General features: G+C 53.9%; 3 protein-coding genes across 15 annotated transcripts in view; 2 read left to right on the top strand and 1 right to left on the bottom strand.

The window, feature by feature from the left end:
- Positions 1-127: 127 nt before the first annotated feature.
- On the bottom strand, positions 128-3,564 carry HTATIP2 (HIV-1 Tat interactive protein 2). Its single transcript, XM_041478978.1, has 5 exons — positions 2,455-3,564; positions 2,271-2,378; positions 2,037-2,174; positions 1,211-1,272; positions 128-632 (listed from the first exon to the last, which is right to left on the bottom strand). The coding sequence occupies exons 1-5, from the start codon at positions 2,614-2,616 to the stop codon at positions 407-409; spliced, it is 696 nt and encodes a 231-aa protein (XP_041334912.1). The 5' UTR covers positions 2,617-3,564; the 3' UTR covers positions 128-406.
- A 1,398-nt stretch (positions 3,565-4,962) lies between these two features.
- On the top strand, positions 4,963-19,540 carry LOC121359770 (P-selectin-like). 12 transcript variants are annotated; one of them, XM_041478966.1, is made up of 18 exons: positions 8,912-9,245; positions 10,170-10,257; positions 12,493-12,882; positions 12,980-13,087; positions 13,195-13,377; positions 15,358-15,543; positions 15,676-15,861; positions 15,986-16,171; positions 16,307-16,492; positions 16,625-16,810; positions 16,947-17,132; positions 17,273-17,458; positions 17,586-17,771; positions 17,936-18,121; positions 18,267-18,386; positions 18,775-18,805; positions 19,005-19,060; positions 19,235-19,540. In XM_041478966.1, the coding sequence occupies exons 1-17, from the start codon at positions 9,108-9,110 to the stop codon at positions 19,057-19,059; spliced, it is 2,787 nt and encodes a 928-aa protein (XP_041334900.1). In that variant the 5' UTR covers positions 8,912-9,107; the 3' UTR covers position 19,060; positions 19,235-19,540. The 12 variants fall into 12 exon arrangements, with proteins under 12 accessions (XP_041334908.1, XP_041334907.1, XP_041334902.1 ...); XM_041478965.1 differs by having other exon boundaries at positions 19,191-19,540; XM_041478973.1 differs by lacking the exon at positions 8,912-9,245 and adding an exon at positions 5,007-5,048 and having other exon boundaries at positions 19,005-19,540.
- Positions 19,541-19,809: 269 nt separating this feature from the next.
- Positions 19,810-27,967, top strand: part of ATF6 (activating transcription factor 6) — a 74,553-nt gene continuing 66,395 nt past the window's right edge. For both annotated transcript variants that reach the window (XM_041478930.1, XM_041478929.1), the window contains exons 1-7: positions 19,810-20,315; positions 20,420-20,484; positions 22,155-22,242; positions 22,562-22,656; positions 23,136-23,265; positions 23,511-23,717; positions 26,193-26,413. In XM_041478930.1, coding sequence (XP_041334864.1) covers positions 20,246-20,315; positions 20,420-20,484; positions 22,155-22,242; positions 22,562-22,656; positions 23,136-23,265; positions 23,511-23,717; positions 26,193-26,413 — 876 coding nt within the window. In that variant the 5' untranslated portion in view covers positions 19,810-20,245. The remainder of the gene's footprint in view (positions 20,316-20,419; positions 20,485-22,154; positions 22,243-22,561; positions 22,657-23,135; positions 23,266-23,510; positions 23,718-26,192; positions 26,414-27,967) is intronic.

The raw sequence follows: 27,967 nt of genomic DNA, 5'->3' as shown, positions 1-27,967 counted from the left end.
TTCCTGTGCCTGTCACCTGCCTGTGAGCATTCCCTGACGTGACATGATCTGAGCACATGAGGCTGAGGCTGGGTTATTGGTGTGTGGGTGGCAGACATTATTTCAACACAAAGCCGGCACAACCAGATCAGTCACAGGGTTTTATTCAAGGCCTGGATTACATCATCTTTACCCGTATTCATTTTATGGATCCAGGCAGCAGAGCACATTGTTTCTCCTCACCCAACAGCCAGCACCTGCATGTTTGATCCCTTGACAGAATGAGCCAAAGTGCAAAGAAGTGGATGTACCTCTGGCTCCACATTAGCCATGCAAGCACCCCACACCTCTCCCATGCATGCGTTCATCCTCAGCCCAGAGAGCACCTGAAGCATGAACCAAGCTCCTGCCTGCCATCCCTTCAGCTCTATGTGTCCTGCTGTGGCGTTGCATTTCCCAGCTCATGGATGGCCCTGTTCTCCAGCACCTTTACCTTCCCCTCTCCTGGCTGCAGAGCGCAGGCCACCATAGCCCTGGCTACCATTTCCACAGGCACTGAGTAAGCAGTGGGGAACAGCCGAGCCACAGCACCCAAGAACTGCTGGGCTATCCACTCCATGGGTCGGGACTCCTGGCGCTTGCACAGCAGCACCCTGCAGAGCAAGGAGGTGAGGTGGGTCAGCACGAAACAATGCAGGGTGAAAGCTAGAGACTGAGTTCTCCAGCTGCACCAGGGCCCAGACAAGATCCCTGAACTGACATGGGCTTTGGCAGGGTCATGGAACATGACAGAGCTGAGCCCTTGGACACTAAACTCCTTTCCCCACTGTGCTGACAAAAGTAGAATTCCAGTTCTCCTAGGTGGCAAGAGCACAGTACACTTGAAAGGACATAGGTGTGTGCTCCCTCTGCATAAGGTCAAGGTCCATCTGGAGCTAAGCTCTGACCTATGTGCCTCAACTTGTGTTTTTAAGCCCAAGGCTCCTGTCCTTGCATGGCACATGGCACTAGCATTGGGATGGGCCATAGGAAACTGCAGGGCTTGCTCCCTGCAGCACTGGGAAGCAGTCTGCTCATCCATGAACTGCATTTGCAGCTGCTGGCATTCTTCACTTCCATCCCGAGCCCTGCCCTCATATGTCCTTTCTCTTCCTCCATCTCCCAGTGAAGCAGTTCCCTGCTGCCCTGGCAACCCTCCACCCTGCGCCCTCCCTCCTCCACCACTACTCACGCTGGCCGGAGAATGGTACAGTGATCAAAGCCAACAGCCTGGACCAGGTTTTCCACTTCTCCCTGTCAGAGCAGCCAGGCAGGATGAAAGGAGACAAGGATGACTGCAAGCACCATCCCTGCCACCCCATGAACAGGCAGGAAAGGGCTGCTGAGCCAAGGGCAGGATAGCACTAATGCCAGCGTGAGGCTGGAACAAACCAGGCAGGGATCAGCTCTCCAGGCCAGGCAGCCGGGGCAAGGGCCCGTGGTGGACACAGATCACAGGTCAGCAGTGCGTCCTTGCAACCATCACACTAAACTGCAACAGGCTGCTCCAGAGAGCATCTGGACTCAGCATCCAGCCTGGGGATGGATCCAGGCGGCACAAGACACTGGCAGGCAGCTCTGAGTCCAGCAGGCTTTGGGAGTGGCAGCACACAACATAGGGAGAAAAAAGCTTTTGCGACGGGCGTGGTCCTCCCTGGGGAGCCTGCAGGCTCTCCATCGCGGGATAGTTCATTTCTCACCTGGACACAGCCCTGAGCCTCCCCACATAGCTGTGAAGCCATCCCAGCTTAAGGCTGGGGAACTGTTGTTGGGCTGGACAACCCCAGCAGATGTTTCTAGAGTTTTTGGAGGGAGGCAGACGTTGCATGCAGGGGTTGTGCTGCTTTATAAGAAGACAGTTGCGTAGCTGTCCAGCCAGGCCCTTCCCTTGTCCTGCAGCAGCAGGACTCCCCGAGCCATTTGCATCTCTAAACCTCAGCTCCTGCTTGCTTCCCGAGCATCCCGGTATCCCATGACTCCTGCACGAGCATCAGGAGCCCACCCAGCAGCCCCCTCACCTTCACGCGGAGGTAGAGGAAGCGGCTCTGTGCGTTTGCCCCCCGGGAGGACTGCAGGACAAAGTGTTTGCAGCCCCCTGCCCGCGCCAGCTCTGCTGCCTGCGCCACGTAGTCCCGATCCACACGGACAAAGCCATCCTGCGGGGGGAGAGGAGGGTCGGCGGGGCAGGAAGCGGGCAGGGGAGGGGACAAGCGGGACCCCTGCTCGCCGGGGGTCAGGGTGTCTCCACTCACTGCGCCAGCCTTGGCCCTGGTAGTGCCCAGGCAGCAGAAGCCCACGTCGTGTCCCTGGAAGGCGGCGGCGTGCTCGCCCAGCCGCTCGAAGTCCACCACCGCCTGCTCCTGCGGGGAGGCCGAGGGTCAGAGCCGCCGGCGCGGTCCCCGCCACCACGGCCAGCCCTGTCCCCGGCCCGCGCACCACGGCCCCCGCCGCCTCGCCCAGGCTCAGCCGGCGCCGCCCGATCAGCGTGACCCGGGCGAAGGCCCGCTGGGCCAGCAGCTCCCGCAGCAGCACCCGGCCCGTCTCCCCGGAGGCGCCCAGCACGAAGCAGCTCCTGCCGCCGCCGCCCGCCGCAGCCATGCCGAGAGCAGCGGACGGGGCCGGGCCGGGGCGGGAGCGGCTGCGCCGCCGCGCTGCGGCTCCGCGGGCGGGGCGCTCCGTGCCCCGGGAGCCGCGGGCGGACGTGAGCCGGGGCTGTTGCCGGCGCCAGGGCGGGACTGTTGGGCGGGGGCAGCCCGGGGGACCCCCGCTCAGCCCGGCCGCTGCGCCCAGCGCGCAGGGAAGGCGCCCCTTGGCCGGTCCCCGCCGGCTGTTCCTGCAGTGGCAGAGCCGAACGCCCCCCGAGGATCCCTGTGCCGGCCCCGCTCAGGCGGAGGGGATGTGAGCTGGAGGGATGCTCGGAGGGGTCTGTGACCTCTCCGGCGGCTCCTCTCCAAACCCCGCTGGGTTCAGTGCTCGGCAGCTTTGTCCCCTGGGCAGGACGTGGGTCACTCCCCGCCGGGCAGCCTTGCAGTGACTCCAGTGTGAAGCAGTCCCTGGTGCCCGAAGAGCAAGGAGATGAAGCCCACTTCCTTAGGAACTCACGCTGAGCAGGTCCTGGGATGTGCTGGCAGGCACAGACCCCCGCTCAGGACACTGCGTTGTCCATCTGACAGGGACGACGCCAATCCTCACCGGGGCGGTCCAGGTCCCACCGGGACATAGCTCTGGAGCAGGCATGCAGGCACCCCTCGGCTCTGCACAGCCACTCCCGTGGGCAGCATCAAGGGGCCCCGCGGCACCATGATCCCGTTTGTCCTGATTCCTGGGGAGGGAGGTGCAGAATGGCTGCTGTCGGGATCAGCCAGGGGGTTTTCCAGCCTGGTGTGTCTGTCAAGTGCGCTCCTTGGCCGAGGGCTGAGGATGAATCCCAGATGCACGTGCCATTTGCGAGGCAGGATGCGCGTCATGACAGTCACCGGGTTAATGGCTGGCATCCCGCTCCACCTGCCAGTGTGCCGCCGGCACCCACGGCTGTGCCCTGCTCATTGGGCTCTGCTCCACAGCCACAGGTAGACCCAGGTGGGTGAATGAGGGGGAGGCTGGAGCATACCAGGGCTCGGGGGGACTGAGACGGGGGCTTGAGAGTAGCAGGGGAACAGTACAGTTCAACAGAAGTACAGGCAGCAAAGTATATGGGGCGCATGTGGTATGTTATAGGGTATGGTGTGTTCCAGGGTTTCATGGTACAGTGGGGATACCACTGGGGAGGGTGGGATCAGGACGCCTGGGGTCATGCTCCCACCACTCATGGTCTGCTTCTCCTCCACAGCAGGGCTCTGGGGGGCCAGCCAGGTACCAGGGTGCCCGCTCTCCTGGTGGCATGGAGACATGGTCCCGGCGCAGCGCTGCCTTCGACTGCGTGCCCCAGCCAGCAGCCTGCTGCCCTGACTGGATGGCGGAGCTCCCCGACGCCCTGCCCCTTTCCCACCTCTCCATCCCTGGCACCCACGACTCCCTCAGCCTGTTCGGTGGCCGGCGCCTGCGGTGCCAGAGCTGGGGCCTGGAGGCCCAGCTGGCGGCCGGCATCCGCTTCCTGGATGTGCGCTGCAAGCTGTCGCGGGGAGAGCTCCGCATCTACCACCTCTGCACCTTCCAGCGGGCCAGCCTGCGCGGCGTCCTGCGCCGCACCCTGCACTTCCTCCGCGCCCACCCCGGCGAGGCCGTGCTTATGCGCATCAAGGAGGAGCTGCCCATCTTCTCCCGGCCCGGCTTCGCTGCCCAGCTGCACCGCTGCCTGCTGGAAGAGGGACAGGGCTGCGTGTGGTGCCGGGAGGAGGTGCCAACGCTGGGCCAGGTGCGCGGGAAGATAGTGGTGCTGGAGGCGCTGGCGCGGCAGGTGCTGGGCATCCCCTACGAGAAGCTGAGCATCAGCGACGCTTGGAACGTGCTCTCACTGGAGCGCAAGTGGGCCCGGGCGCGGCGGCACCTGGAGAAGGCGGCCGGCGGAGACCCCAGCACCATGTACCTCACCTTCTGCTCCGGCAATGGGCTCTTCACCTGCCCAGAGGAGGTGGCCCGCTTTGTGAATCCCCGCTGCTGCCAGCATCTGCGGCGCCGGGGCGGGCAGCCCGTGCGCTGGGGGGTGGTCATTATGGACTTCCCTGGCGCAGGCCTTCTCCGGCTCATCGTGGAGAGCAACGGCCCGCGGGCCAATGGACACGGCACAGCGGGCCCCGGCACCCCCACGGTACCGTCCCGGCTCCGCCGCGGCAGACAGGACAGACGCCGCAGCCGGCACAGCTCCGTGCGCTGCCCGCGCCGCCGTCCCTCTGGGAGGACACTGCTCCCGGCCCCGCGCCTCTGCCGAAGGGCCTCAGCGCCTGGAGGGCAAAAGCGGGTTTCTAGGTCTTGCAGAGTACCGGGAAGCCTTCGTGTGACGATGGTGTGACAGCCGCGGAGGCAGCAGAGGAGGGCCGGCTGCGGCCAGAGCCGGGCAGCCCGGGGAGCTGCGCCCTGCCCTGGGAAGCCAGGTACGGTGCCGGTACGGGGCTGGGCCACCTGAGTCCCACAGGGCAGCAGGAGTTGGTGGGAGTAGAAGGTTCTGCCTCACCTCTCGTCGGGCCAGTGAGTCCTCCCAAGATGCCTCTCTGCAAAATAGTCCTTTTCCTTAAGGGTAAATAAAAATAAAAAGAAGCTAGGAAAGCACAGCCAATGTTGCCTTGCCATTTCCTGTCAGAAAAGTGGAGAAAAGACCTTTTGCCTTTGCTGCTTAGATGTGAAGGAGCTTGTACCCCTCTGCTCATGGATGAAGTACTGTTAAATTGTTGTCTGTGACCATCTTGCTCTTAAAGCAGAGCTGCAAGAGGTCACAGGAGTAAGAATTAATTTCAAAGGTAACAACAAGTGGCTAGGAACATCCTTCCCCTCATTATTTTAGCTTTTGTTTCTTTCTTGCAGGGGCTTTCCCCAGAAATCAGGATTCTTAGGCAGAGCCAGCTTCAGCAAGGGCCACCCACCCTGTGCATGGAGCACTGGATGGCCACAGAGGCAGTGATTCAGATGGAGCTACCCTGTCCCTGGGGTCACGCACCAAGGGATGCTGCACTGGGCAGAGCCCAGCAGTTTGCAACAGCTGGGGCAGTACAGACAGGGCACTTTGTAGGTCTACAAAAGCAAGGTGGTTGAGGCATAAAAAAGACTTTAAAACATGTTGTGCCAGTGCCTGCCCTATCTGCAGTTAATAAATCACTAATCCAAATAGACAACACAATAACTCCTTGGAGCAGAAAGGTAACCAAGATCCCAGGGGAGAAATCATCACCCAGGAGAGTGCTTGCTGCAACACTGGCAGCAGCTGAGCCAGACAGGCTGTGTGCTGAAGCAGGGAGGTGAGAAAGAGAGAGGAACTTTTAGAAGAGGAAAGCTCAGCCCTGGCCTGCCAGAAGTGAAGAATGCCCTCAAAGTTGCTTCTGTCTCAGGTGAAACACAGCTGGGCACAGCTGGAGGAGATGCCACAGGATTTCCTGGCCACAGGAGAGGATGTCTTTTGCTGTGCAGGGGCTAGCCCTGACTAGAGACACAGCTCTTGGTGCTGAGCCTGTTCATCTGCTGCCCGGGGAGGGGAGCAGGCAATAGCACACAGCGGGTGACAGAGGTGACAGGCAGAGGAATCTGGCTCTGGGTTTGCTATGTGAGACGGGAGAAGGTTGAAATCTCTGCATTAAACCAGACATACTACAAAAGCACTGGTGGTGTCCAGGGTGAGGGTGGCCTGGTTCATTGGTTACCAGCGTCTCCTGTGCCTGAGCTGCCCCCACACCAAGCCAGTGTGGCTGGTACCACTGTCCTGCTAGGAGGATGGGTTCTACTGGGGTAGGGCCAGGTGAGTCGGTGGCTTGTCTCAGCATTCCAGGGATGCACAGTGCCATGGAGAGCCAGGCAGGGCAGAAGCAGAGCAATCACAGTTCCTAGGAGCTGTAGGCAGGGTGGTTTGGCTGTCACTCAGGGCTGCCCCTGGATGTGGCACATCCCTGCAGCTGCACCCCAGCAGTCCGTACCCACCCTGTGCCCCAGCTCGCTGGCAGGGCAGAGGTGCTGCCTGGGATTCCCCGGGTGGGCAGAGTCACTTGTTTACTCCCTATCACTCAAGCAGTGAGATAATGTTGGTGTTATCTATGCCCCAGGCATCCTGTTTGGCAAACCCTTATCTGTGCCGTGCACATGTGGCTGCTGCCAGGTGCCAGGGAGCTGGCAGGCAGCACCGGCAGGGGTACCTGTGTGGCAGTGATGCCCAGTGAAAAGGCTCTCCAGCACCAGCTTCGCAGTGAAAGGCAGGAGGCAGAGAACTGTCCTACAGCTGAGGTCAAAGAAACATCTCTGAGAGGGTCTGGATAGGGTGGGCAGGAGCGATTTGCCCAAAATTATCCCTATATTCCACAGCCAGGGCTGTCCCAGTGCCTCAAGGTCCCTGTGGGTGGGGGGTACACGGTACCTGCCCCTGGACTTCTGGTCGTGGCTAATCCTGGCAATCATCTCAGCCCCTCCAAGCCAGGGTAGCACCTTTAATGCGTCTCCCCGTGTCCAAACGCTTTGAAATTGTGAGAAAGATTTTATCAGATGCTGCTTGAGGCGGGGCAGCAGCCGATAAAAGTGTGGAGGAGGAGGCTCCGGCTGCTGGAGCTGTGCTCTGGCAGGCTTGCCCAAGGGCACCCTGCAGCTCAGAGATACCCTTTGGGTCAAGCACTTCCTGGGGGCCTGTGGCGGAAGGGAATCTCCTGCCCGCGCTCGGGAGATGCCTCTAAAGCGTCAGGCAGAGCCGCCCGTGTCCCCAGGGAGGAACGGAGGGATGGCAGCAGCGGGGCTGCACCCAGGCGTGTGTGTCCTCGCCGGTAGCAGCCCACAGCCCTTGCGGGCGGGATCGGGTACCTCCAGTGGGCTGCTGAGCGCTCCCCGGGGCGAGCGGGGCTCCCAGGAAGGTGCCGCCGTATCGCGGGCAGCAGCCGAGCCGGCCGGGCAGTGCCGGGTGACTCGGTTCCTCTGCGGTTTGTGGAGACATTGCACAAGGAGGGGAACAGGTTGTGCCAGCCTGGGGCGGGAGCCTCTGCCCTAAACAACGCGCGGCCGTGCCCTTTCCCCAGGGGCAGAGCCTGCGGCACGGCGCTACGGCACTGAGAGCATCGCCCCGACTGGTGCTCAGCACTGGGGCACAGCAAAGGAGGCACTTCTCCATTCCTGTGCCTGGGTCCAGAGGGACAGGGCGGAGGTGACACAGGAAAGTGTCTTTGTATCTGCTCCCTTGAGCCCATGCTGAGCAAAGCTGGCAGCTTGCCTTGTGTCCTCAGAGGGATGGCTGGGGGATAGGATGCACCATCCTGACACCTGAGAAATCCCCACAGTGCTCAGGCCCTTCCTTGGTGAGAAGAGCAGCAGGAATCCAGCATGAGGATGCCCTGCAGCATCCTGAATCCCTTTCAGGAAGCCAACCTTGGAAATAACCTGAGATGTGAAAGGGCTCCTTGTGATTAACCACCTCCCAGCAGAACTGATTCGGGTCTTCTCTCCCTCCTATCATGTGTATCTTTTTCTACTACTTGCAAAGCCAGCCTCCAACATGCCAAGTATCCATCCTGCCATGTAGGACAGGCATGGGGCACCTGCCTTCACACAGAGCTCGAACTTGGTCACGTACTGTCTTTGCAGCGCAACAGCCTCTGCATCTCAGACACCTTGATTCCATTTTTAAAGCAATACCGACAACTATTTGTAGTTACAAAAATAAAGGTGGGAGTATTTTTTTTCTGCCGCTCTGCCCTACCATGTCGGGTTCGAGCAGAAGTGAAACTGGCAGGGGCACACCCTGCTCTGCCCTGGGACTGTGTACCCATGAACATCCCTCTGAGTCCCAGAAGTTCTCATCAGTAGGAGAGGCAGCTCCTGCCCTGCCCAGGTGACCCTCAGCACTTGGCACTGGTCTCCTCACCAGCAGCTGCCCCTTGCCTCTCTGCCTGCCTGGCTGCTCCTTCCCTTCCCATAACTGACTACTCTTGGCAGAGGAGCTGCTAGGAAGCAAGTGTTCCTGAATTACTGGACGTACAGATTCATCAATTCCATAAAAAGAGACAACTGCATTAAAACATTTTTCAAGGAAGATATCCAGAGACAGGAAACAAGGTTCATTTATACTGGCCAATGATAAAGTAATTGTAGTGGGTTATGGCTCTTGTGGAATGGGTTCCTCCTTTTGTCTAGAATGTCCTGTGGAGCAGCATCAATTTCTTTGGAACTGGAAAATACATGTGACCTGCATGGCTCTTGTTTGGCTTTAGCTGTGAGCAGAGTAAGTTCTGCAGAAAACCTGGCCAAGGCAATTCTACTTATGAGCAGGATAGAGTAAGAAAAGATTTATAATGATTATAATGATCCAAGGGGCGGTGGACACAATTAGACATGTTCCTGAAACACTGGTGGAAGTTCCTAAAGGATGTTAGTAAGTCAGGGGGAAGTTCCTCTAGCATATTCCTGGACCTTTCTCATAAAGACTTAAAGGCAAAGACAGAAAAATACATTGTGTAACTGTTTATAAATGGTATATGAAGATTCACAGCCAGAACAAAATGCCTGCATGCGAGGAGAGCATCTGGCCTGGGAGCTGGGAGGTTGTGAGCCACTTTCCCACTCAGCCTACGAGGGACCTCAGCACACCTCAGCCTCCTCTGTCCTCCACCAGTGTAGGTGCTGCCACATGGACACAGTGGGTCAGAGAGGTCTCGGTGCTCTAGGCATTGTGGACTGGGGCTGAACACTTTTCAGGGGATCCTTCTCCTCCTTCTGGGGTGCTCGGGCAAGACTGGCTCGTTGTGGGTCATCTCCTGTGGCTGTCATATCCCTGTGGCAGTGGGGATGCAGCCAACTCCCATGCCATGGGACTGCTGCCAAGCTAGGTCCATGAGGACCGTGGCCAGTGCTGACCCCACTGTTTGCCTCCAACCCTGGGCTCAGAGAAGGGTTTCTTGGGGCTGGAAAGCCCTGTGGCGGGGGAGGTGAGGCTGTGGGGCAGGAAGTGGGCTGGTAGCAGGGCTGGGATGGGAGGGGAAGAGGCCAGGGGCAGAGAGATCTGCTGCACACTCAGAGGAAGCGTGAGCAGCACTGCCCACCCAGGGATAGCTGCCACGGGCTGGGCACGGTGCAGCTGCGGCACCAACATGGTAAGTTCTGCTCCTTTCCTTGGGATGACTGGGCATCTGCCTAGACAAGGGAATTAGGGGAGGGCAGGACTGTGGGCAGGCCCTGACAGGAACCACATCTGGGGGCTATCCTGGGGACAGCCTGCCCGAGCGACCCCAGGCTCATGGGACACTGCCAAGCACACAGGGCACAGCAACTGCAGAGGTAGATGCCAGCCCTGGCTGGGCAGGAAGGGGCTCGGGGGACACAGGACTTAAGGCTCCCCAGGAGTGAAGTGCTCCCCCCAAGTGCCTCACTGCAAGGGGTCCTTCCTGCAGCAGAGCCGTACCTGGCTGGGAGCACCGTGTGTGCCTGAGTGCCAGTGCCACAAGCCTCTGCCCTTGTGTGAGCCAGGACTGCCTGGCAGCAGTGTGGGTGCACGTGTGGACCCCTTGGGATGTGCACGCTCATGTCTCCCTCTCTGTCAGGGCACTGCTGTGGGACTGCAATCTGCTGGGAGGACACGGACTCTGGGCTCTCCTGGCACCTACCTGGGCATCGCTGCCATCACATGGGGTAAGCCACCCACCACCCACTCAGTAAGTCTAGTGTGACCCTGCTGCCAAGGAGTCTGCGGGTCTGAGAAACTGGAGAAATGTAGCACTGTTATTTTGGGGGCTCATCAGCCCATCCCCAGGGCTGGATCCCTCTGGGCTGGGCGGGGGCTGCCTCTGCTTGTGCAGAGCTCCCTCCAAGCAGACCGTGCTCCCCCAGGAAGGGCCAGGCCATGGCTGAGGTCCCTGCAGGATGTTTGGTTCCGCAAATGCAGCGTGGCAGCTGGTGCTGTGAACTGTACTGTGAACCGGGGAAAGGCAGGGGAGCTCTACCCACTGCCTACACCCATGCTCATGCTGGGGAGTTGGGCATGGATGGAGTCACAGCACCCCTGGGTGTAACGGTTCATAGCACAGCTGGGGCAGAACCACACAGAATTAGAGCTGCTAATTGACATCAAGAGTATAGAAACTCACTTGGTTTTGCTGCCTGTAGGGTATTTCCTTCACATGCTGGCATTGCACAGAGCAAAACCTACTGGTGCCTGCTCTGTCCCCAGAAATCCTCTGTGAGCTGAATTATTTTCCTAAGAACCTTAGTGACTGAGCTAAGGAACAGAAATGAGGTAAGTGCAGTGTCAGGAGGAGGCTGAGATTTGGCTGTGGGAGAAAACAAAAAGGCAAAGGCACCTCAACTGCGGAGGGTGCTGAGCACCACCCTGGGAAGAGGTATCAGGGCTGCCATGGGAGCCAAGGGGTCAAAACAGGAAAACAGCACTCATTTGGGGGCTCAGCACCAGGTGGGGCAGGGAGAGGTAGCATAAGACTGGGAAGATGAGCTGTGCCATAGAGAGGGTGTAACTGGTGGAGCTGGAGGAAAGAGGTAGGAGAGTATGGGGAGGACAGACATGGAGCAGATGTCAAACTTTGGCCCTTCTCAGTTTGGGGATGGGCTGTGTGAAGGTAGCAGGCAGCTGCCTTGAGCCATGCTGGGGAGCAGCAGGGGCCAGGAGGAGGTTGGTGGGAGCTGTGGATAGGGCAGGCTCCCAGAAGGTGCCCTGAGTTCCTGTCCTGCAGCCCCAAATTCCCAAAGGGTAAAGAGTGAACCACACTTTCCTCAGCTTCAGAGAATAGTTTCCTCTTTCACAAGAAAAGCCAGACAAATGATGGGAAATTACTTACAAAAATGTATAACAATGGACCAAAGTACAGCCCTAATTAGACTTTAGAAGATGTGTATTTGCATCTAATCTGCAGATCTTTGCCCGGATCTTTGCACAACTGCAGCGTGATAAAATGCTCTCCTGAGATACAGTGTAAACTAGGCTGGTTGTTTGGAGCAGACTTTGATCCTCATCTTGCTTTCTGCACAGATGGGGATAAGATATTCCAACATCACTTTCTGCAGTTGTGGAGATAGCTGCTCCTGGGGAGAATGGAGGAAGCTTCTTTCTGTGGCTAAAACCCTTTGATTGCATAAAGTTGTGGCATGAAATGCTGTAAATAAGAACAGGGTTTCAGCGAAGTGCCCTTCACTTCTGGGTGTGGGTGCCAGTTACTTTCTGGCTTTGCCCTGCCTGCTGGGTATGACCATAATATGAACTTGTTTTTGAAAGACCTTGTTTTGCAACACTGAGTTTTACAAGACTCTAGACTATCTCTGTCTCAGATGAGCAGGTTGGGGTCCAAATGCTTTTGGGGGTGAGGGCATATCGGCTGCTCTGCCTTGCTCCAATCTAGCTCTAATGTACCAGGGTAAAGCAAGAAAACTGAAGTATGCACATCTGCACTCAAGGAAGGAACTGTGTTTATGGAACCATCTTGAAGTGTGACTTTCCTCTTTGGGAAGCTTTTGTGGGCAGGGGAACAGGGCCACGGGGCTGAGTTTTCAATCCTTATGCCGGAGGAGGGTTGGCATCACTGCTTGGGGCTCTTCTGCTTCCTGTGTTCTGCCTGCCCCATCCTGTGCTGCCCCATCTCAGCCTTTAACCTGTCACCTCCACCTTCCTCATCCCTGTGCCATCGCCTCTGTCCTCAGCTCCTTCTGCCATGCCTGATCTACCCACACCTTTGTGTACCCATGGAGTCCCATTCTCATCCACACTCATCCCTTCATCCAATCCTTTCACTCAGCCCATCCCTGGCATCTCTTGGCCGTGATGTCAGGCTTAGCCCACTCTCATGTCCCAAGGGATCCCACCCCTGACCCAGCTCGCATCCTTTCTGCATCAATCCCAGACCTCATCCTCTTTCACAGGCATGGTGCTGTGGGTGGAGGTGGGTGCCTGGACTTACCACTACAGTGACCAAGGGGACTACACGTGGGAGCAGGCCAGGAATTTCTGCCAGACCTTCTTTACCGACCTGGTGGCAATCCAGAACCAGAAGGAGATCGAGTACCTCAACAAGAGCCTGCCCTACCACGGGCGCTACTACTGGATTGGCATCCGCAAGCTGGGCGGCATCTGGACCTGGGTGGGCACGGGGAAGGTGCTGTCCAAGGAGGCAGAGAACTGGGCAGTGGGGGAGCCCAACAACCGCCGCTCCAACCAGGACTGTGTGGAGATCTACATCCAGCGGCCGCAGCAGTCCGGCAAGTGGAATGACGAACCCTGCAACCGGAAGAAGAAGGCGCTGTGCTACCGGGGTGAGCAGGGGGACTGCGGACCAGAGCTGGATTGGGTGGGCTGGGGACCTCGGCAGGGTGGTCAGCAGCTCCTGATGACTGTCCCCTGTGCGTGCAGCCTCCTGCCAGCCCTTCCCGTGCAGCCAGCATGGCGAGTGCGTGGAGACCATTGGGAGCTACCACTGCGAGTGCTACCCCGGCTTCCATGGCCCTGAGTGCACGGATGGTGAGACATCCATCCCCACCCCTCCCTCCCTCCTGCAGAGTCCAAACCCTGGTGACAAAGCAGAGTTCTGGTGCTCCTGATGGGCTGTGGCACCGTATCTTTCCCAGTTGTGCAGTGTGCCAAGCTGGAGCCCAAGGGAGTGGCCATGAACTGCAGCCATCCCTACGGAGACTTCAGCTACAACTCCACCTGTGAGTTCGGGTGCCACGAGGGGTTTGAGCGGCGAGGGGTGGGCGTGCTGCGATGCCTGCCTTCCCAGGAATGGTCAGCAAACATCCCCACCTGCACAGGTAGGGCCTGGCAGGGGCTGGGGCTCTCAGGGGTGCAGCATTGATGCTTTACGGGAACCAGCCCTGTGCAGACAAGTGTTGCTGTGCCCTTACCTATTGTGGAAGCATCTCCTGCTGCTGCACGTGGGGTGGGATTCCCTGAGGAGGCTGCAATGGGCAGAGCAGCTGTGAGCTGTGAGGCCCTGTTCTGTCTGGCTGTCCCAGTGCCCATGCTTACTGCACTGAACTGCACTCAGATATCAGCACCCTGTGTGCATCAAATGTGGGGTCAGGATGGTGTTCTGGCTCCTCTGTCAACTCTGTGGCAGTGTCTCTCTCCCCTAGCCCACCCTGATCTGCCTTGGGAAGGCATTTGGCATCTTGGGAAAGAGAAAAGAGGGGCTGCTGTCCCACAGCCAGGGGAAGGGTGTATCCTGGCAGGGGTGGGCCACCTTGGACAGGGATAAGGAGTCATGAAATGAGGTTAGATACAAGCTGGGTGGGACAGAGTGTGGCAGGAAACCACAAAGGAGAGAAAGCTGTGGTGTGTTATGCTGCAGGAGAAAATCTTCCTGTCAGTGGCTTGAGGGTTTGCAGCTAGGCACCAGGCATCCCAGAGAACTGCCAGGCTTTTTTGGGGGTGCAAGAGGCTTGCTCCACCTTTCCTCCACCTGTGTGGTACACCTGCAGCCTTGCACAAGGATGGGGTGAGTTGAGCAGACATGGGACACAACTGGGACTGGGAAGGAGTGGGAGTGGGAAGAAATCTATATATATATATTCCTTTTAAAAGAAGCCTGCCTTGAAGTTAGTGGTGCTGCTGCTGCTGCCTGTGCAGGTTGTGCCTGTGGTCCAAGCCAGGATCTTAGGTAGCTGAGACCAGCAAAACTGTCTGCAGTTAAGGGGAACAAGCATGGAGATGTGATGTGACTGTTCTGTAACCAGTATCCCCAGCAGGGGCAAGGGCAGGAGATGGCTCCCAATTTTGCAAAAATCCCCACAGACAAGCTGGGCTGAGCCTGTGTGCTCCAGACTTTTCAGGTTCCCAGGGGCTTGCTTTCCCAGCTTGTTGTTTTTTTCCTGCTGGCTGTAATATGATTGATTTTTTTGTTTTATTGCAAACAATCAGATGAGTCAGTTGGTGTCCTGTGCTGATAACAAAATGGTGTTAGCAAGCGTTGCCAGCTGGGCTTACTCCAGAAATGAGCAGAGCAAGGCTGCAAGCAAGGCTGGTGGTGCAGCAAGGACTGTGCAGGGCAAGGCTGCCTGCCCTGCCTCAAACTCTGCCCCGTGCCTGCCTGCAGCCATTGTGTGCCCATTGCTGGCTGCCCCCCAAAGGGGCTGGGTCAGCTGTTCCCACCCGCACAGCATGTTCACCAACAGGCACCTCTGGAGACTGGAAAACCAGAATTGCCTGTAAAATAGCTATGAAAGGACAAGTCTCCCCAGGAAAGTGCTTGGTGTCAGTTTGAAAGCAGAAGATGCAGCGAATGCAGTCTGTCTCAGCTGGGCTGGGTGGTGGTAGTGCCCTGCTGGCACTGACCTTTGGTGCTTCCGCAGGCAGCAGAGCCACTCACCCCAGAAAACCTTGGGTATCACCCTGGCATGCAGAAAAACACACCCTGGAAACAGGCAGGGGAGGCTGGTACACAACCTCTTTAGCCATTGCAGTGCTTTACAGTCCCAAAGTCATCCTTCTGCCACTGTGACAAGGACAGAGGCTGGTCTCTGCTCCAGTAAAAGGAGGGAGATGAATGGGACTGCAGCAGTTGTGGTCCTTCCTCGCAGGGGCTTTGGTCCAGGGTAGTGAAAGGGATAAACAGGGCTCTGGCAGAGCAGCAACTGTGTCTCCATGAGGAAATCACTTGTAGGGCAGAAAAATCATTGCACCAACTACAGTTTTGAAGAGATGAGTATGGGTAAGATTTGATTTGGATTCAGCCTGAATTATTAGATTTAACCTCATTTATCCCATCTCTGAGCTCTGCTCTCCCATTGTAGCCGTCACCTGCCCGGTGCTCAGAGCTCCAGACCAGGGAGAGCTGAACTGCTCCCACCTCCATGGGGACTTCACCTTTGGCTCCACGTGTGCCTTCTCCTGCCAGAAGGGGTTTGTGCTGATGGGGCCGGAGAGCCGTGAGTGCACAGCCACGGGGACATGGACAGGGGATGCCCCACGCTGTGAAGGTAGAGCTGCTGCTAGAACTTAGGGTGTCACTGCCTGTGGGGTGACTCTAGGGTTTCCCCAGTCTCTCACACCAAACAGTTTAGCCTTGTAGTTCCCAGCCTCCTCCTTGAATTGTTTCTGTGTCCCTGCAGCTATTGCCTGTCCAGTGCTCAGTGCTCCAGAAAAAGGAGAGATGAACTGCTCCCACCTCCACGGCAACTTCACCTTTGGCTCCACGTGTGCCTTCTCCTGCCAGAAGGGGTTTGTGCTGATGGGGCTGGAGAGCCGTGAGTGCACAGCCACAGGGATCTGGACAGGGGATGCCCCACGCTGTGAAGGTAGAGCTGCTGCTCAAGGTGTCACAGGCCTTGGATGTTTGTTCTCTTTTTAGTTCTCTCATCACAAGAATTCAGCCTCATAGTCCCCAAGCTGCTGCCTGAAGTGTGCTTTTTTGCCCTGCAGCCATCACCTGTCCAGTGCTAAGTGCACCTGACCAGGGAGAGATGCACTGCTCTCACCTCCATGGCAACTTCACCTATGGATCCATGTGTGCCTTCTCCTGCCAGACAGGATTTGCCTTGGTGGGGCTGCAGAGCTTTGAGTGCACAGCCTTGGGGACCTGGACTGGGGACACACCACACTGTGAAGGTATTGCTGCTGCTCAAGATGTCACAGGCATCTGGTTCACCCTGGAATGTTCTCCAGTGTCCTGGTCCTTTCATTCCAACAGTTTAGCATTGTAGTCCTCAGACTCCTTTTCAAAGTGCTTCTCCACCCCTGCAGCCATTGCCTGTCCAGTGCTCAGAGCACCAGACCAGGGAGAGCTGAACTGCTCCCCCCTCCATGGGGACTTCACCTTTGGCTCCACATGTGCCTTCTCCTGCCAGAAGGGGGTTGTGCTGATGGGGCCGGAGAGCCGTGAGTGCACAGCCACGGGGACATGGACAGGGGATGCCCCACGCTGTGAAGGTAGAGCTGCTGCTAGAACTTAGGGTGTCACTGCCTGTGGGGTGACTCTAGGGTTTTCCCAGTCTCTCACACCAAACAGTTTAGCCTTGTAGTTCCCAGCCTCCTCCTTGAATTGTTTCTGTGTCCCTGCAGCCATTGCCTGTCCAGTGCTCAGTGCTCCAGAAAAAGGAGAGATGAACTGCTCCCACCTCCACGGCAACTTCACCTTTGGCTCCATGTGTGTCTTCTCCTGCCAGAAGGGGTTTGTGCTGATGGGGCTGGAGAGCCGTGAGTGCACAGCCACAGGGATCTGGACAGGGGATGCCCCACGCTGTGAAGGTAGAGCTGCTGCTCAAGGTGTCACAGGCCTTGGGCAGACTCTGGAATGTTTGTTCTCTTTTTAGTTCTCTCATCACAAGAATTCAGCCTCATAGTCCCCAAGCTGCTGCCTGAAGTGTGCTTTTTTGCCCTGCAGCCATCACCTGTCCAGTGCTAAGTGCACCTGACCAGGGAGAGATGCACTGCTCTCACCTCCATGGCAACTTCACCTATGGATCCATGTGTGCCTTCTCCTGCCAGACAGGATTTGCCTTGGTGGGGCTGCAGAGCTTTGAGTGCACAGCCTTGGGGACCTGGACTGGGGACACACCACACTGTGAAGGTATTGCCGCTGCTCAAGGTGTCACAAGCCTTTTGTGAGCATGGGAGGTTTGCTAGAGGACCCTCTTGGTCCTGGTCTTTCAACAGTCTAGCCTTGTAGTATCCACTTTTCAGCTTGAAAATGTTTCTCTGTCCTTGCAGCCATTGCCTGTCCAGTGCTCAGAGCTCCAGACCAGGGAGAGCTGAACTGCTCCCACCTCCATGGGGACTTCACCTTTGGCTCCACGTGTGCCTTCTCCTGCCAGAAGGGGTTTGTGCTGATGGGGTCAGACAGTCACAAGTGCACAGCCACAGGGATCTGGACAGGGGATGCCCCACGCTGTGAAGGTAGAGCTACTGCCACAGCTCAGGGTGTCACTATGTGGGGTTACTCTATGATGTGTCCCCAGCCCCTTGGTCCCAACAGTACAGTCTCCCAGGCTCCTTTCTGAGCTGTGCCTCTTTACCCTTGCAGCCGTCAAATGCTCAGCACTGACTGCCCCCAAGATGGGCCAGGCTGCCTGCTTCCATCTCCATGGGGACTTCACCTTTGGCTCCACGTGTGCCTTCTCCTGCCAGAAGGGGTTTGTGCTGATGGGGCCAGAGAGCCGTGAGTGCACAGCCCTGGGGACCTGGACTGGGGACCCCACATATTGCAAAGGTAAAAATCCTGTGATCTCACACATGTCTGGGAGGGCTCTGTTGTAGCAGAGTGCTCTCCTCAGCACCCTGGGCTATGTCAGTTCATCCCCTGGCTTGCCAGCCCACATGTTCCCATCTCACTGCTATCAGTCTCTTGATGCTCCTGCTGTGCTTTATCTGCAGCCATCAGCTGCCCAGTGCTGTCCCCCCCCAGCAGAGGACAGCTGAGCTGCTCTCATGTGCACGGGAATTTCACCTACAACTCCACGTGCACCTTTTCCTGCGAGGAGGGGTTTGTTCGGATGGGAGCAGAGATGCTCCGCTGTGAGGCCATGGGGAACTGGACCAGGGATCCCCCTGTCTGTGCAGGTACAGCAGGACCCCCCAGCTCCTCTAGCACTGCAGTGCTTCCAGCTTTACTCCAAGCACATCTTGAATGTGGTGCAGGGGTACTCCCCAGGGGCTGTGAAGTGACAACAACTTTCTAATGCGTGGCTCTGTGACTTTTTTTCAGAGGACAGTGCCTTCCTAAAGCAAGTCCTGGCTTACAGCAGTGGCACAGCCCTGGCAGTAGCTGGTCTTGTGCTCTCTGGGGGGCTCATTGCCCTTCTTGCGAAGAGGCTCAGTGACAGAGGTACAGAAATGCTTCCTGCAGCCCACCCTAACTTTGGCCAGGGTTCTCAGGCAAGGTGGTGAAAGTCCCAGGGGAGGCTGAGGTGATCAGAAGAGTTTAACAGTGTGACTGCCTCCATTTACATGTTTTATTTGCTGAGTTGCTTGGGTCCTTGGCAGTTGGCCCAGCTGAAAATGTCAGCAGCCCGGTTTAGAGGGCAGAGCCAGATAAACATCATCACTCTGAAGAAGGCAGCAAATGCTTGTTAAGGCAGCTCCACCTCATGCCTGTTAAACTCCACTCAATTTCAGACGCTGCTGCTGCAGCTTCTTGTGACCTGCACTAAACAGATCTGGTTATTTCTTTTCTATGTGCTTTATCCCAATGGACATTTCAACACTGTTTTCAGAGGAGAAGAAGAAGCTCCTGAAACCCACAAGGTGAGAGCTGTGCTGTGCAGGAGGGTGGCTCTGCCCTGTGATTGTCACAGCCCTATGTCCACCCTGCTGACACCCAGATCTGCCTGTGTGAGGCTGGTTTTTTACGGGAGCATCTCTAGGGCTGACAGGGCTGTGCTAACCCCTGGCCTTCACACACTCGTGCACTCCCCAAGGTGACATCCTTGTGTTTGCCTTCTAGTGACCTGGGAGCACCAGGAACCTTCACCAATGCAGCATACGATGCCAACCTGTGAGGTGAGGGTGGCAAGAGCCTCGCAGCACCCTGTTCAAAACTCATCTGGGTGGCCATCTTCCTGGCTGGGGTGCTCCTGGGTGGGGACACCCCTTGGGACTGAAGTGGGTGACACCAGCTCCATCTCTCCAGTGCTTCCAGCCTGCCTGAGACTGAAACCCACCGTGTCCCCCAAGGCTGCAGGCCCAGCAGGAGCTGCTGCAGGAGCACAGAGGGACTCCATGCCTGTGGTTGTAGCCTGGACCAGAGCTGCCCCTGGACACTGCCACCATGCTGCGTGTGCAGCATTCCCCTGGGAAGGGGAGCTGCTTCCAGTGCAGGCAGCTGGAGACCCACCAGGGGCCAAGAGCCACGTGCTGGGGGCAGCCTGCCACCCAGCCCTTGGACATTCTGTCCCTGGGAATTGGGACATTCCCCGAGAGCCACTCCACTCATGCTTTCATCAATGAGCTTGTATCATCGGGGTCTGAATAAACACCTTTGTCTAACTAATGCCTCCTGTGTGCCTGGGGCGGGGGGAAGTTTTCATTAAATAATGTAGCCAACACAACTAGGGAAGTGATTCTTCCCCTGCACTTGGCACTGGTGAGGCCACTTCTGGAGCGCTGTGTCTGGTTCGGGGCCCCTCGGTTCAGGAAGGATGTTGAAGTGTTGGAGTGTGTCCAGAGAGGCTGGTGAAGGAGCTGCAGCACAAGTCTGATGAGGAGCAGCTGAGGGAGCTGGGGTTGTTTAGCCTCGTAACCAGGGGGGGTTTGGCCTCTTCTCCCAGGTTATTTTTGAGAGGACAAGAGGACACAGCCTTAAGCTGTGCCAGGGGAGGTTCAGGTTGGACATTCACAGGAATTTCTACACAGAAAGGGTGACTGGACACTGGAAGGGGCTGCCCTGGAGCACCGCTGGAGTCACCGCCCCTGGAGGTGTTTAAGGACTGGACACGGCCCTCAGTGCCATGGTCTGGGTGACAAGGTGGTGCTGGGTCATGGGCTGGACTCGCTGATCTCAGAGCCCTTTCCCAACTCAGCTGAAGCTGTGATTCTCTGCGGAGCTCGGAGCGCGGACAGTGACCGTGCGAGGCCGCGAGGCCGCGCTGCCTCCGCCCGCCCGCCGATTGTCCGCCGGCGGCCGCCGTGGCGGGCGGGCCCGGCCCAGCCGGAAGCAGACGTGTGTTTCGGGAGGAACGGGAAGCGATGGCGGCGGCCGAGGCCGAGTGGGAGCCGGCGGGGCTGCTGCCCGCCCCGGGGGGCGGCCTGGACTGGGGTGAGCGCGGCTTCGGGGGGCCGGGGCCGGGCCGGGCCGGCACGAAGCTCTCCGGCGGAGCCGGGCTGGGCCGGGCCGGCGCTGAGCCCGTTTTCTCTCCGCAGAGGCTGTGCTGGGCGAGGAGCTGAGCGAGCTGCTGGGCGCCGCGGCCCCGAAGGACGAGCCCGACGTGAGTACCGGGGATGGCGGGGGCCGGGTCCGCGCTCTGCCGACGGTGAGAGCCCCGGCCCGGCTCGGGGGGCCTCGAAGCAGCCTGGCAGGAGAGCGTGGCCGCCCGGCCTGCACTCCGCGTCAGCGCTGGAGACACCGATGGCTGAAGCGCTGCGGGGCACGGCTGCGGAGCGGAGTGTGCCAGGGAGGGAGGCTGGGGTGAGGGTGCGAGGCGCCGACGAGGAGGAGTGGCGTTGTCACTGCCTCGGGGAAGGTGAACCCCGCAGGGCAGTGCTGGGGGAGCGCTGGCTCAGGGCTACCTGAGAGAACGGTGGGTGTGTTACACCTACATCCACCCGGGCTCTTCTTTATCCCTTTGCTTATTTAATTACTTCTTGATTTCTTCTTTAATGTAGGATTTTCTCGAAAAAACCTTTGCTTGCCACCTTCTGCATTAATCCAGGTCGTTTTCACTGCCCACTTGTCCATACTGCTTTTTCTCTCCCGGGGCATTTACCTCGTGGATTCTCCTCTCCATGTTCTTCCCCAGCCGTGTCTCTGCTCGCTGTGTCCCAATCCACCTCCAGCACAAGCCTGGGTTATCATCTCATGTAAACCCCATGTCCTAAGAGCATTCCTACATGTGTAGAACCAGTCACTGGAGAAAATGTGGGAACAGACTGATTGTACAAGGGAAAGGTATTCCTCGTTAGCAGGTCGGCATTACTTGCTTAGGTGAGGGCTCTTAATGCACAGCTCACATTGTGGTTTTTTGGTCATTCTTCCTTTAAATGTGCTCTGATGAGCTTTCTTTTCATTCTAATTGCAAGTACCATTATCAATGCATTTTGCAGGCTTTTTGAGCCTCCCTTCACAGGGCAAGTTGAGAGTATAAGGGAAGGTATGATTGCAGTATGGTTTTCAGGAAAATCTTTGTATATTTGTGTGAGCTGGGTAGGTCATGTTTGTATTTTTCATGCAAGTGCTCATTAAGGGCCACATTTGTGTAGGAAACTGAGACTTAAGAGATGCACAAGCAGGATAAATGGAGAAAAATGCCAGTTGTTGTTTTAAAGGTCGTATGATAAATAATATGTATGGAGTGATTTTAGCCTGTTTTGATTTTTGTTGGAAAAGGAGACTGATGTCCTTGGCTTTAGATGTTGACATCACTGTGTTCAAGTATAGGGAGACCTAACACATACCGTTAATCAGGTCTTGGGCAAATCAATCTTGTGTCTGTTTTCCTGCTACTGTCCCTGTGCTGCTTTTGTTTGTAAAGTGCTTTGAGATGTAATGGTGGAAGAGCATTAAAGAAATTTTTCAAGGCAGATGAAGGAAAGGCTGGCACCAGGTTCCTAAGACTTGTATTTTTTGTGAGATGGTTCAATGAACTTAGAACTTTTGCTTTGCAAATTACAAAGAAGAGTACAATAATTAGTGATGATCTTAAACTGACCTGCCCCTTCCTACTGGTGTAAGTTTAAAAGAAGCCTTGTTTTGTGTGTTTCAGTTGATAATTTCTCCTTTAAGGACTTTCATCTCTGCATACCTTTAAGGCACCTGAAGTGATTGATAGTTATGCTGTTTGTTTAGTTTTCTGGAGCTGTAAGAATGTGAACATAATGGCTGATGGTGTCAAAGCATCTTTCTTTTTGTCTTGTCTTTTTTTCTGAACTATCATTTCAGGAAAATGATCTCTATAACTTTCATTTTGATTTGGATTTGATGTCTTGGGACTCGGACCTTTGGAATATTACAGGCCATGCTTATGCAGGTAATTAACCTCCTATATTTTGCAGCTGTTGCTCTTCCCCTCCTGCCCCACAAGGCTGAGCTCTTAAAACTCATGTGGAACTGTTTGATGTCCTACAGCCTTTTGCTCTGTGATGGGAATTTGGCTGTGTTTCTGTAAGAGATGGGTGCAGCTGGCAAGGGCTGCCCTATGAGCCAAGCTGTATAATAGCTCAAATCTCCCTACATTTTCTGCTGTGCCTTGCTTTGAGAATTAAATATCTGGTGTAGGACAGTGTGTTCTCTACTTTTCCCATTGCTACAAACCTGTGCAGTGAAATGTCTTTACCTGCCTCTTGCAGATGCGAATGTGAAGACAGAACCTTTATCACCAGCCACTTCCAGCTGTTCGGTCCCTTCACCACCGTCTGTGGACTCTCCAGTGCAGAATGTGCCTGTATGCAAAACCCCCCATGTAACACAGCAACAGCTCTGACAAAACAAAAGCCCTGTGATTTACTCCTCTGACCAAATTCATGGCATAAGAGGAAACAGTTTATTTTCCCAACCCTTGCAAAAACCCATCAGTGGTGTTTTCTTATCTCTTTGTGACCCATTCAAATAAGAACATGTTCAGCTCTCTTTCCTCAGCTATGTTCATTAGCTTTGTTGCCAAACAAAATGTCTTCTAAAGGTTTCTGGGTCTAGCACGTTGGTCTATGCCTCCCATTGCTCTGCTGATGGGGACAAGTACTTGTTGGGGTTTTTTTTTTAGTGGTACTTGGCATTGGCCAGCATCAAATTGCAGAGTAAAACCTTTCTCCTGTTGGCTGCAGCAGCAACACAGATGTGATGAGAAGCAGATATAGTCTGAACTGCTGGTAGATACTGCTCTGGGTTTCTGAAGTGTTAATCTCCTGTGCTTTCTCTCTGCAGGATGAAGTGGACTTCAGCTGTAGCTCCCAGATGTCTCCCATCTCTCTCTACAGCAAGAGCTGCAGAAGCCCTGCATCCCCTGAAGGAGATGGAGGGAAGAAGCCTGCTGTGAGCATCTCTTCTCGATCTGGTACGAGAGAAAAAGTTACTTTTATCCTATAGATAATATGCGTGTTGTCTTGCATCCAAATTAATGCTATTAATTAACAGACACTAGATGTCCTATCATTTATGACTTGGATATTTGATCAGATATGTTTATTTTCAACAAATATTATAGACAGATTAAAAAACCCACATTAAAATCTACTTCATTATTGCTTGAATTACGTATTTTATGCCTCTTGGTCCAGTTCTGACTCTTTCCTTTTCTAGCAAATAATTCTGTGAAGAGCCTGAAGAAGTGTGGTCAGACAGTGTCCAGGCCTTTGATACAACCCAAACCCCTTTTGCCTGCTGTGCCTGAAGCTCAGGCTAACATTGGCATCCCAGCTAAAACCATCATTATTCAGACTCTTCCCACGCTTGTGCCACTGCCAAAGAATCAGCCAGTTGTTAACATCCAGCCAGCACCTCCTAAAGGTAGGTGAAGTGTCTTGACTGGGCCAGGTCTTGTTGGTAGCATTGTCTGTTTGGGATGGCTGACAGAATGGAGTTAGGTTTGGTGTGTGAAAGAGGAGGAATAGGAGAAAAAAGAGTTCTACATGCATTGCTGGAAACGCTTTAGGTTGAGAAGATGGCCTTACTCCTCTTGTCCTGTCCTGTGAGAAACAGCACTCACATGGGCATGGTGTAAAATGGAAGACTGCATTATATAATTCCATTATTTGGAATGGAAGACAGCAGCTGTGCTGAACACTGGCAGCTGTTGAGATAAAACTGCTGATTTGGAAGGATCTATAGGGATGCTTTGCTCTGTAGGGATGCTTTGCTTTGCTTGCAATGTCAGGTGGTGCATAAGGTGATTACAGTGCTGTTCTGTCATAACTGAAGGAAGATCCAGTAGAATTACTTAGCATGGCTTGAAGGAAGCTGGAAAGCTTGGGAGAAGTGATAGAAGCATTTTTTTTACTCACATGAAACTTCCACAGGATGGAGGGAGCATGGGTTTATGGCTTTTTAGTTCACTAAACAGCATTAAATGTTGTGAAATCTGCAAAAAATTGAGAGCTGTGTCAAAGGTTAGAAAAGTTGCTGATGTTAACAAGAGAAAAGTGACTACCTGCCCCAGGATAATTCTTCATTGCTTCAGTTACCCTGTTACTGATTTTTGAAGTAGCTCGAGCTTTCATTTCTGGATCCAAAGCATTGTTTCACTCTCCAGCGGGCACCGGAGTGACACTGCTTGCCTTGCAGCCCTTGCCAGCTGCAGTTGCTCGTTTCACCAGCTGATGGCCACAGTCCCTTGCAGTTGATTTCACAGACACTGAGGCAAGGAAAAGGAGACAAATTCTTAAGGGCACATATCTAGAAATTATTGCAGTTGGGAAAAATTTATCTCCATTACTGATTTCTCTTCCATCAGGGGTTCAGCCAAATCTGAAGATGCTGACATTTGTTGTAACATGCCTAAGGTTGCTAGACTGCTTAAAACACAGGTCAGCATTGTCAACGTGACCTAATTCTTATTCCTTCTGATGTTCCAGCTGATAAAATACCATCTGGAATAAGGAATGCTGGGGATATGGATTTCTTTGGATATAAGTCTAGTATTCTGAAGAGCAGCTTCTCCTTTTGCCCGAAGAAAAGTCAGGACAGTAGTTTCTGTGAGACAGTATAGAGGAAATACTTTTGTGGAAGTATGTCCATGCTTCCTTTATCTGATGGTATGTTTAAAATGTCTCTTGTGGAGCTTCCATAACAAAAACCATAAGGATCTTTTCTCATCAGTCTAAATCCCCTGCGTATGACAAGTTGGAAATAGCGGTTTGAAATGTGCCGTTATCTTCAAAGAAGCATGAGAAATTTTATTTTCACAGCCTTTTATAAAAGCTTAAAAGAGAAAGCATGGTCTTAGAGCATCATCTCTTTTATACATTAAAAAAAAAATTGAAATAGTCTCAAATTCATCATTTAAGATTCTTAAACAGATTCATACTAAGTTATGATGTCTTTGAGATTGTGTCTGGAAAAAAAAAAAAAAAAAGAAGGTCTAGTTTTACCCCCTGTGTAAGATCTTGGCACTAGGTAAATTACTTCACTTTTCACCTTCCAGAAGGCTGGATAAGTGCTGTAATCCATTGTCGAGCATTTTGGTTGGAATGCTCAGCTGGAATGTGCTCTTTCTGAAAGCTGGCAAGGTCATCCTGTTACAAAGGATTAGAGAGACATTAATGTGTTTTCAGACAACAAAATGTTACTCAAGCACCTGCTTGAGTTAAATGTAGTTGTTGGACTGAAATTTCTTGGAAGTGACTGTTTTTAATTCCATTTCAAACTCTGTCAAAATTACCTCATTTTTTCTGCTGGCTTTTCTTTAAGCTCGATTCAGCTTGTGTATAAACTTTCTTACATAAGACATTTTTCTAGAAAAATGCTCTTAGTGTGAATTGAAGCTTCAGCGTAAGTTTTGAAGGCGTTGTTCTTTTTTGTTCATTTTCCATCTCTCTGCTAGTTTGACTTGATCTGTGTGGCATGAGTCACTTCTGTGTAGTAAGTTTTCCATTGAATACAGCAATAAAGTACTTATGGACAAAAGGGAAAAGGAGGATTGAGGTAAGTTGGCTAAATTCTGTGAAAAGGTTGTTGAGAGTGCTTCAAGTATTAGCAGTACTGACTAATGTATATAACAAGTGTTGAATTTTATTAACTTTGAAGAGCTTTTGAGACAGGGCTTGGTTTATTGGATTCCTTTAATATCTGTAGTTTTGGTTTGCGAGATGGATTAAGAGTCCTGTAAACTTTGGAACAACTTCTTTCCAATCCTGTTCTGTGCAATGTGCTAATGGATTTGAGATCAGCTGTGCAGGGCAGGAGAGGATAGCGGTATGCCCCTATGAAGTGGTCATGTACAAATCCATTTCATCCATGCTGAGTGCTGCTGTTCTTGTGTTCCAGGTCCATCTGTGGTGCTGCCCCAGCCTGCTGTGGTACAGCTCCAGGCTTCTGGGGTGCTTCCTGCCTCCCAACCAGTCATTGCAGTCACTGGAGGGGCCCCAGCACTTCAGAACCACACGGTGAAGGCGTTGTCTCCAGCTGCTGGGAACACCTCCAGCAATGGCAAAATCCCGGTGGCAAAGCCCTTGCTCCAAAGCAGCTCCCCAGCCATGGGGCTGGATGTAAGTTCTGACTCTGTGATAGCTGCCAACCAAGGCTTGTGCACCTCTTTCAGTTACTTGCATGTGGGACCTAATGGTCCCTTCAGAGTCTCAGGAAAACTCTTAACAGGATTTCCAGCTGTGAGCAGGGAATTTAGCAGCTTGGCACAGAACAGGGAAGAACAGCTAAATATCTGCTGGCCTGCTGGAGTTGCAGACCAGGTATGCAAGTGCAATGGCAGAAGACAGTGCTGACTGATATTTTCTGTAACTTGTCTTCTCAAATGCAAACTCTCAGTGGCTGGACCTCTCTTACATACAGGAAGATTGGATAGATCTGATTTTTGATTAGTGCTAAATCACTTTTCTAATCCATATAATAAAAATGTTTCTTTGGAAGCAGATTAATTGGAAATTTCAATGCCTCTTGAAATCCCCATTTATCTCTCCAGATTTTACTCATGATTTTTAGAAGCTTCAGTTACCGAGTTCCATATGATCCTAAGCTCTTCAGGCTCCCTTTTGATAATTTATTGAATGAATAGAAGAGGGTTAAGCTCTCAACAATTACAGTGTGAATAAGTCAGTTTTTCCATAGTAGCTCTCAGTAAGCAGTATGTGTAAACAGTAGCTTTTGAGATGTGTGTGGACTTTTTTTTCCCCTTCATCTGTGACATCTTAACCAGCTGGGTGTTAACTTGATGTAGCTTCTAGTAATTTGGAGCTGCTTTGATTGCATTTTGTTTTCCAAAGAAGACATGCTTGTGGAAAGGACCAAAGCTTCTTGTTGATGACTTCAAAACTCTGTCATTGCCCAGTGTGGTATTCCAAGCACAGTTGTGAGTTTAGGGTCCTATCACATCTCAGTGTAAGGGAGAAAACACTGGTGAAAACACGTGGAATTTTGCTGTATAGGCACCTGCTTATTAGCAGTGCAGGTCACTGTTTCCCAAAAGCAGTGGGAAGCCTCTTCCTTCAGCTTTTTTGGAGGGATGTTGCTGTATAATTTCCTGGTGTCTGGGACTGTCACTCAGGCTTGATGGTAACTTTTTCTCACTAATCATATTTGTGTGTGGGCTGTGTTTTATAATGGAAATATTGTGCTACCAGTAGTTTAGCAGCCATAGTACAGTGGAAACTTGATATTCAATGTGCAGGAAGCAAAGGTCTGTAGTAGGCGGAGCAGTTAAGTGTACTGCATTTTTTAGTGATAATTCCCTGCCATGCAGAGTTAAGTCAAGGGACCACAAATCAATGACCTGCAGTCAATAGATTTGTGACTCCCAGTAAGCAGGGCTAGCATGGCATCTTGCCACTGTCTGAATGTAAGGTTTAATGACAAAACCCCCTTCTTGTCATCATATTCTATATATATATCCATGACATCAGGAGTCAGGTGTGTAGCTGGGGTACTAAACAGGTGTTGGTATTTCCACCCAAAGCCATTTTAGGGAAGCAGTTTTAAGACTTGTGAAATGCTGCACATCTTACCTGTGTTGGTTACAACGTGAAAAAAAAAATTGCAGCTGCTCTTTGGCACATACTGTGAAAAAGCGCTTTGAGAAGAAACAAATG

The sequence above is a fragment of the Pyrgilauda ruficollis genome, unplaced genomic scaffold (assembly GCF_017590135.1).
Source record: "Pyrgilauda ruficollis isolate IOZ18807 unplaced genomic scaffold, ASM1759013v1 scaffold47, whole genome shotgun sequence".
Classification (NCBI taxonomy): domain Eukaryota; kingdom Metazoa; phylum Chordata; class Aves; order Passeriformes; family Passeridae; genus Pyrgilauda; species Pyrgilauda ruficollis.
This window is presented reverse-complemented; position numbering and strand designations above follow the sequence as displayed.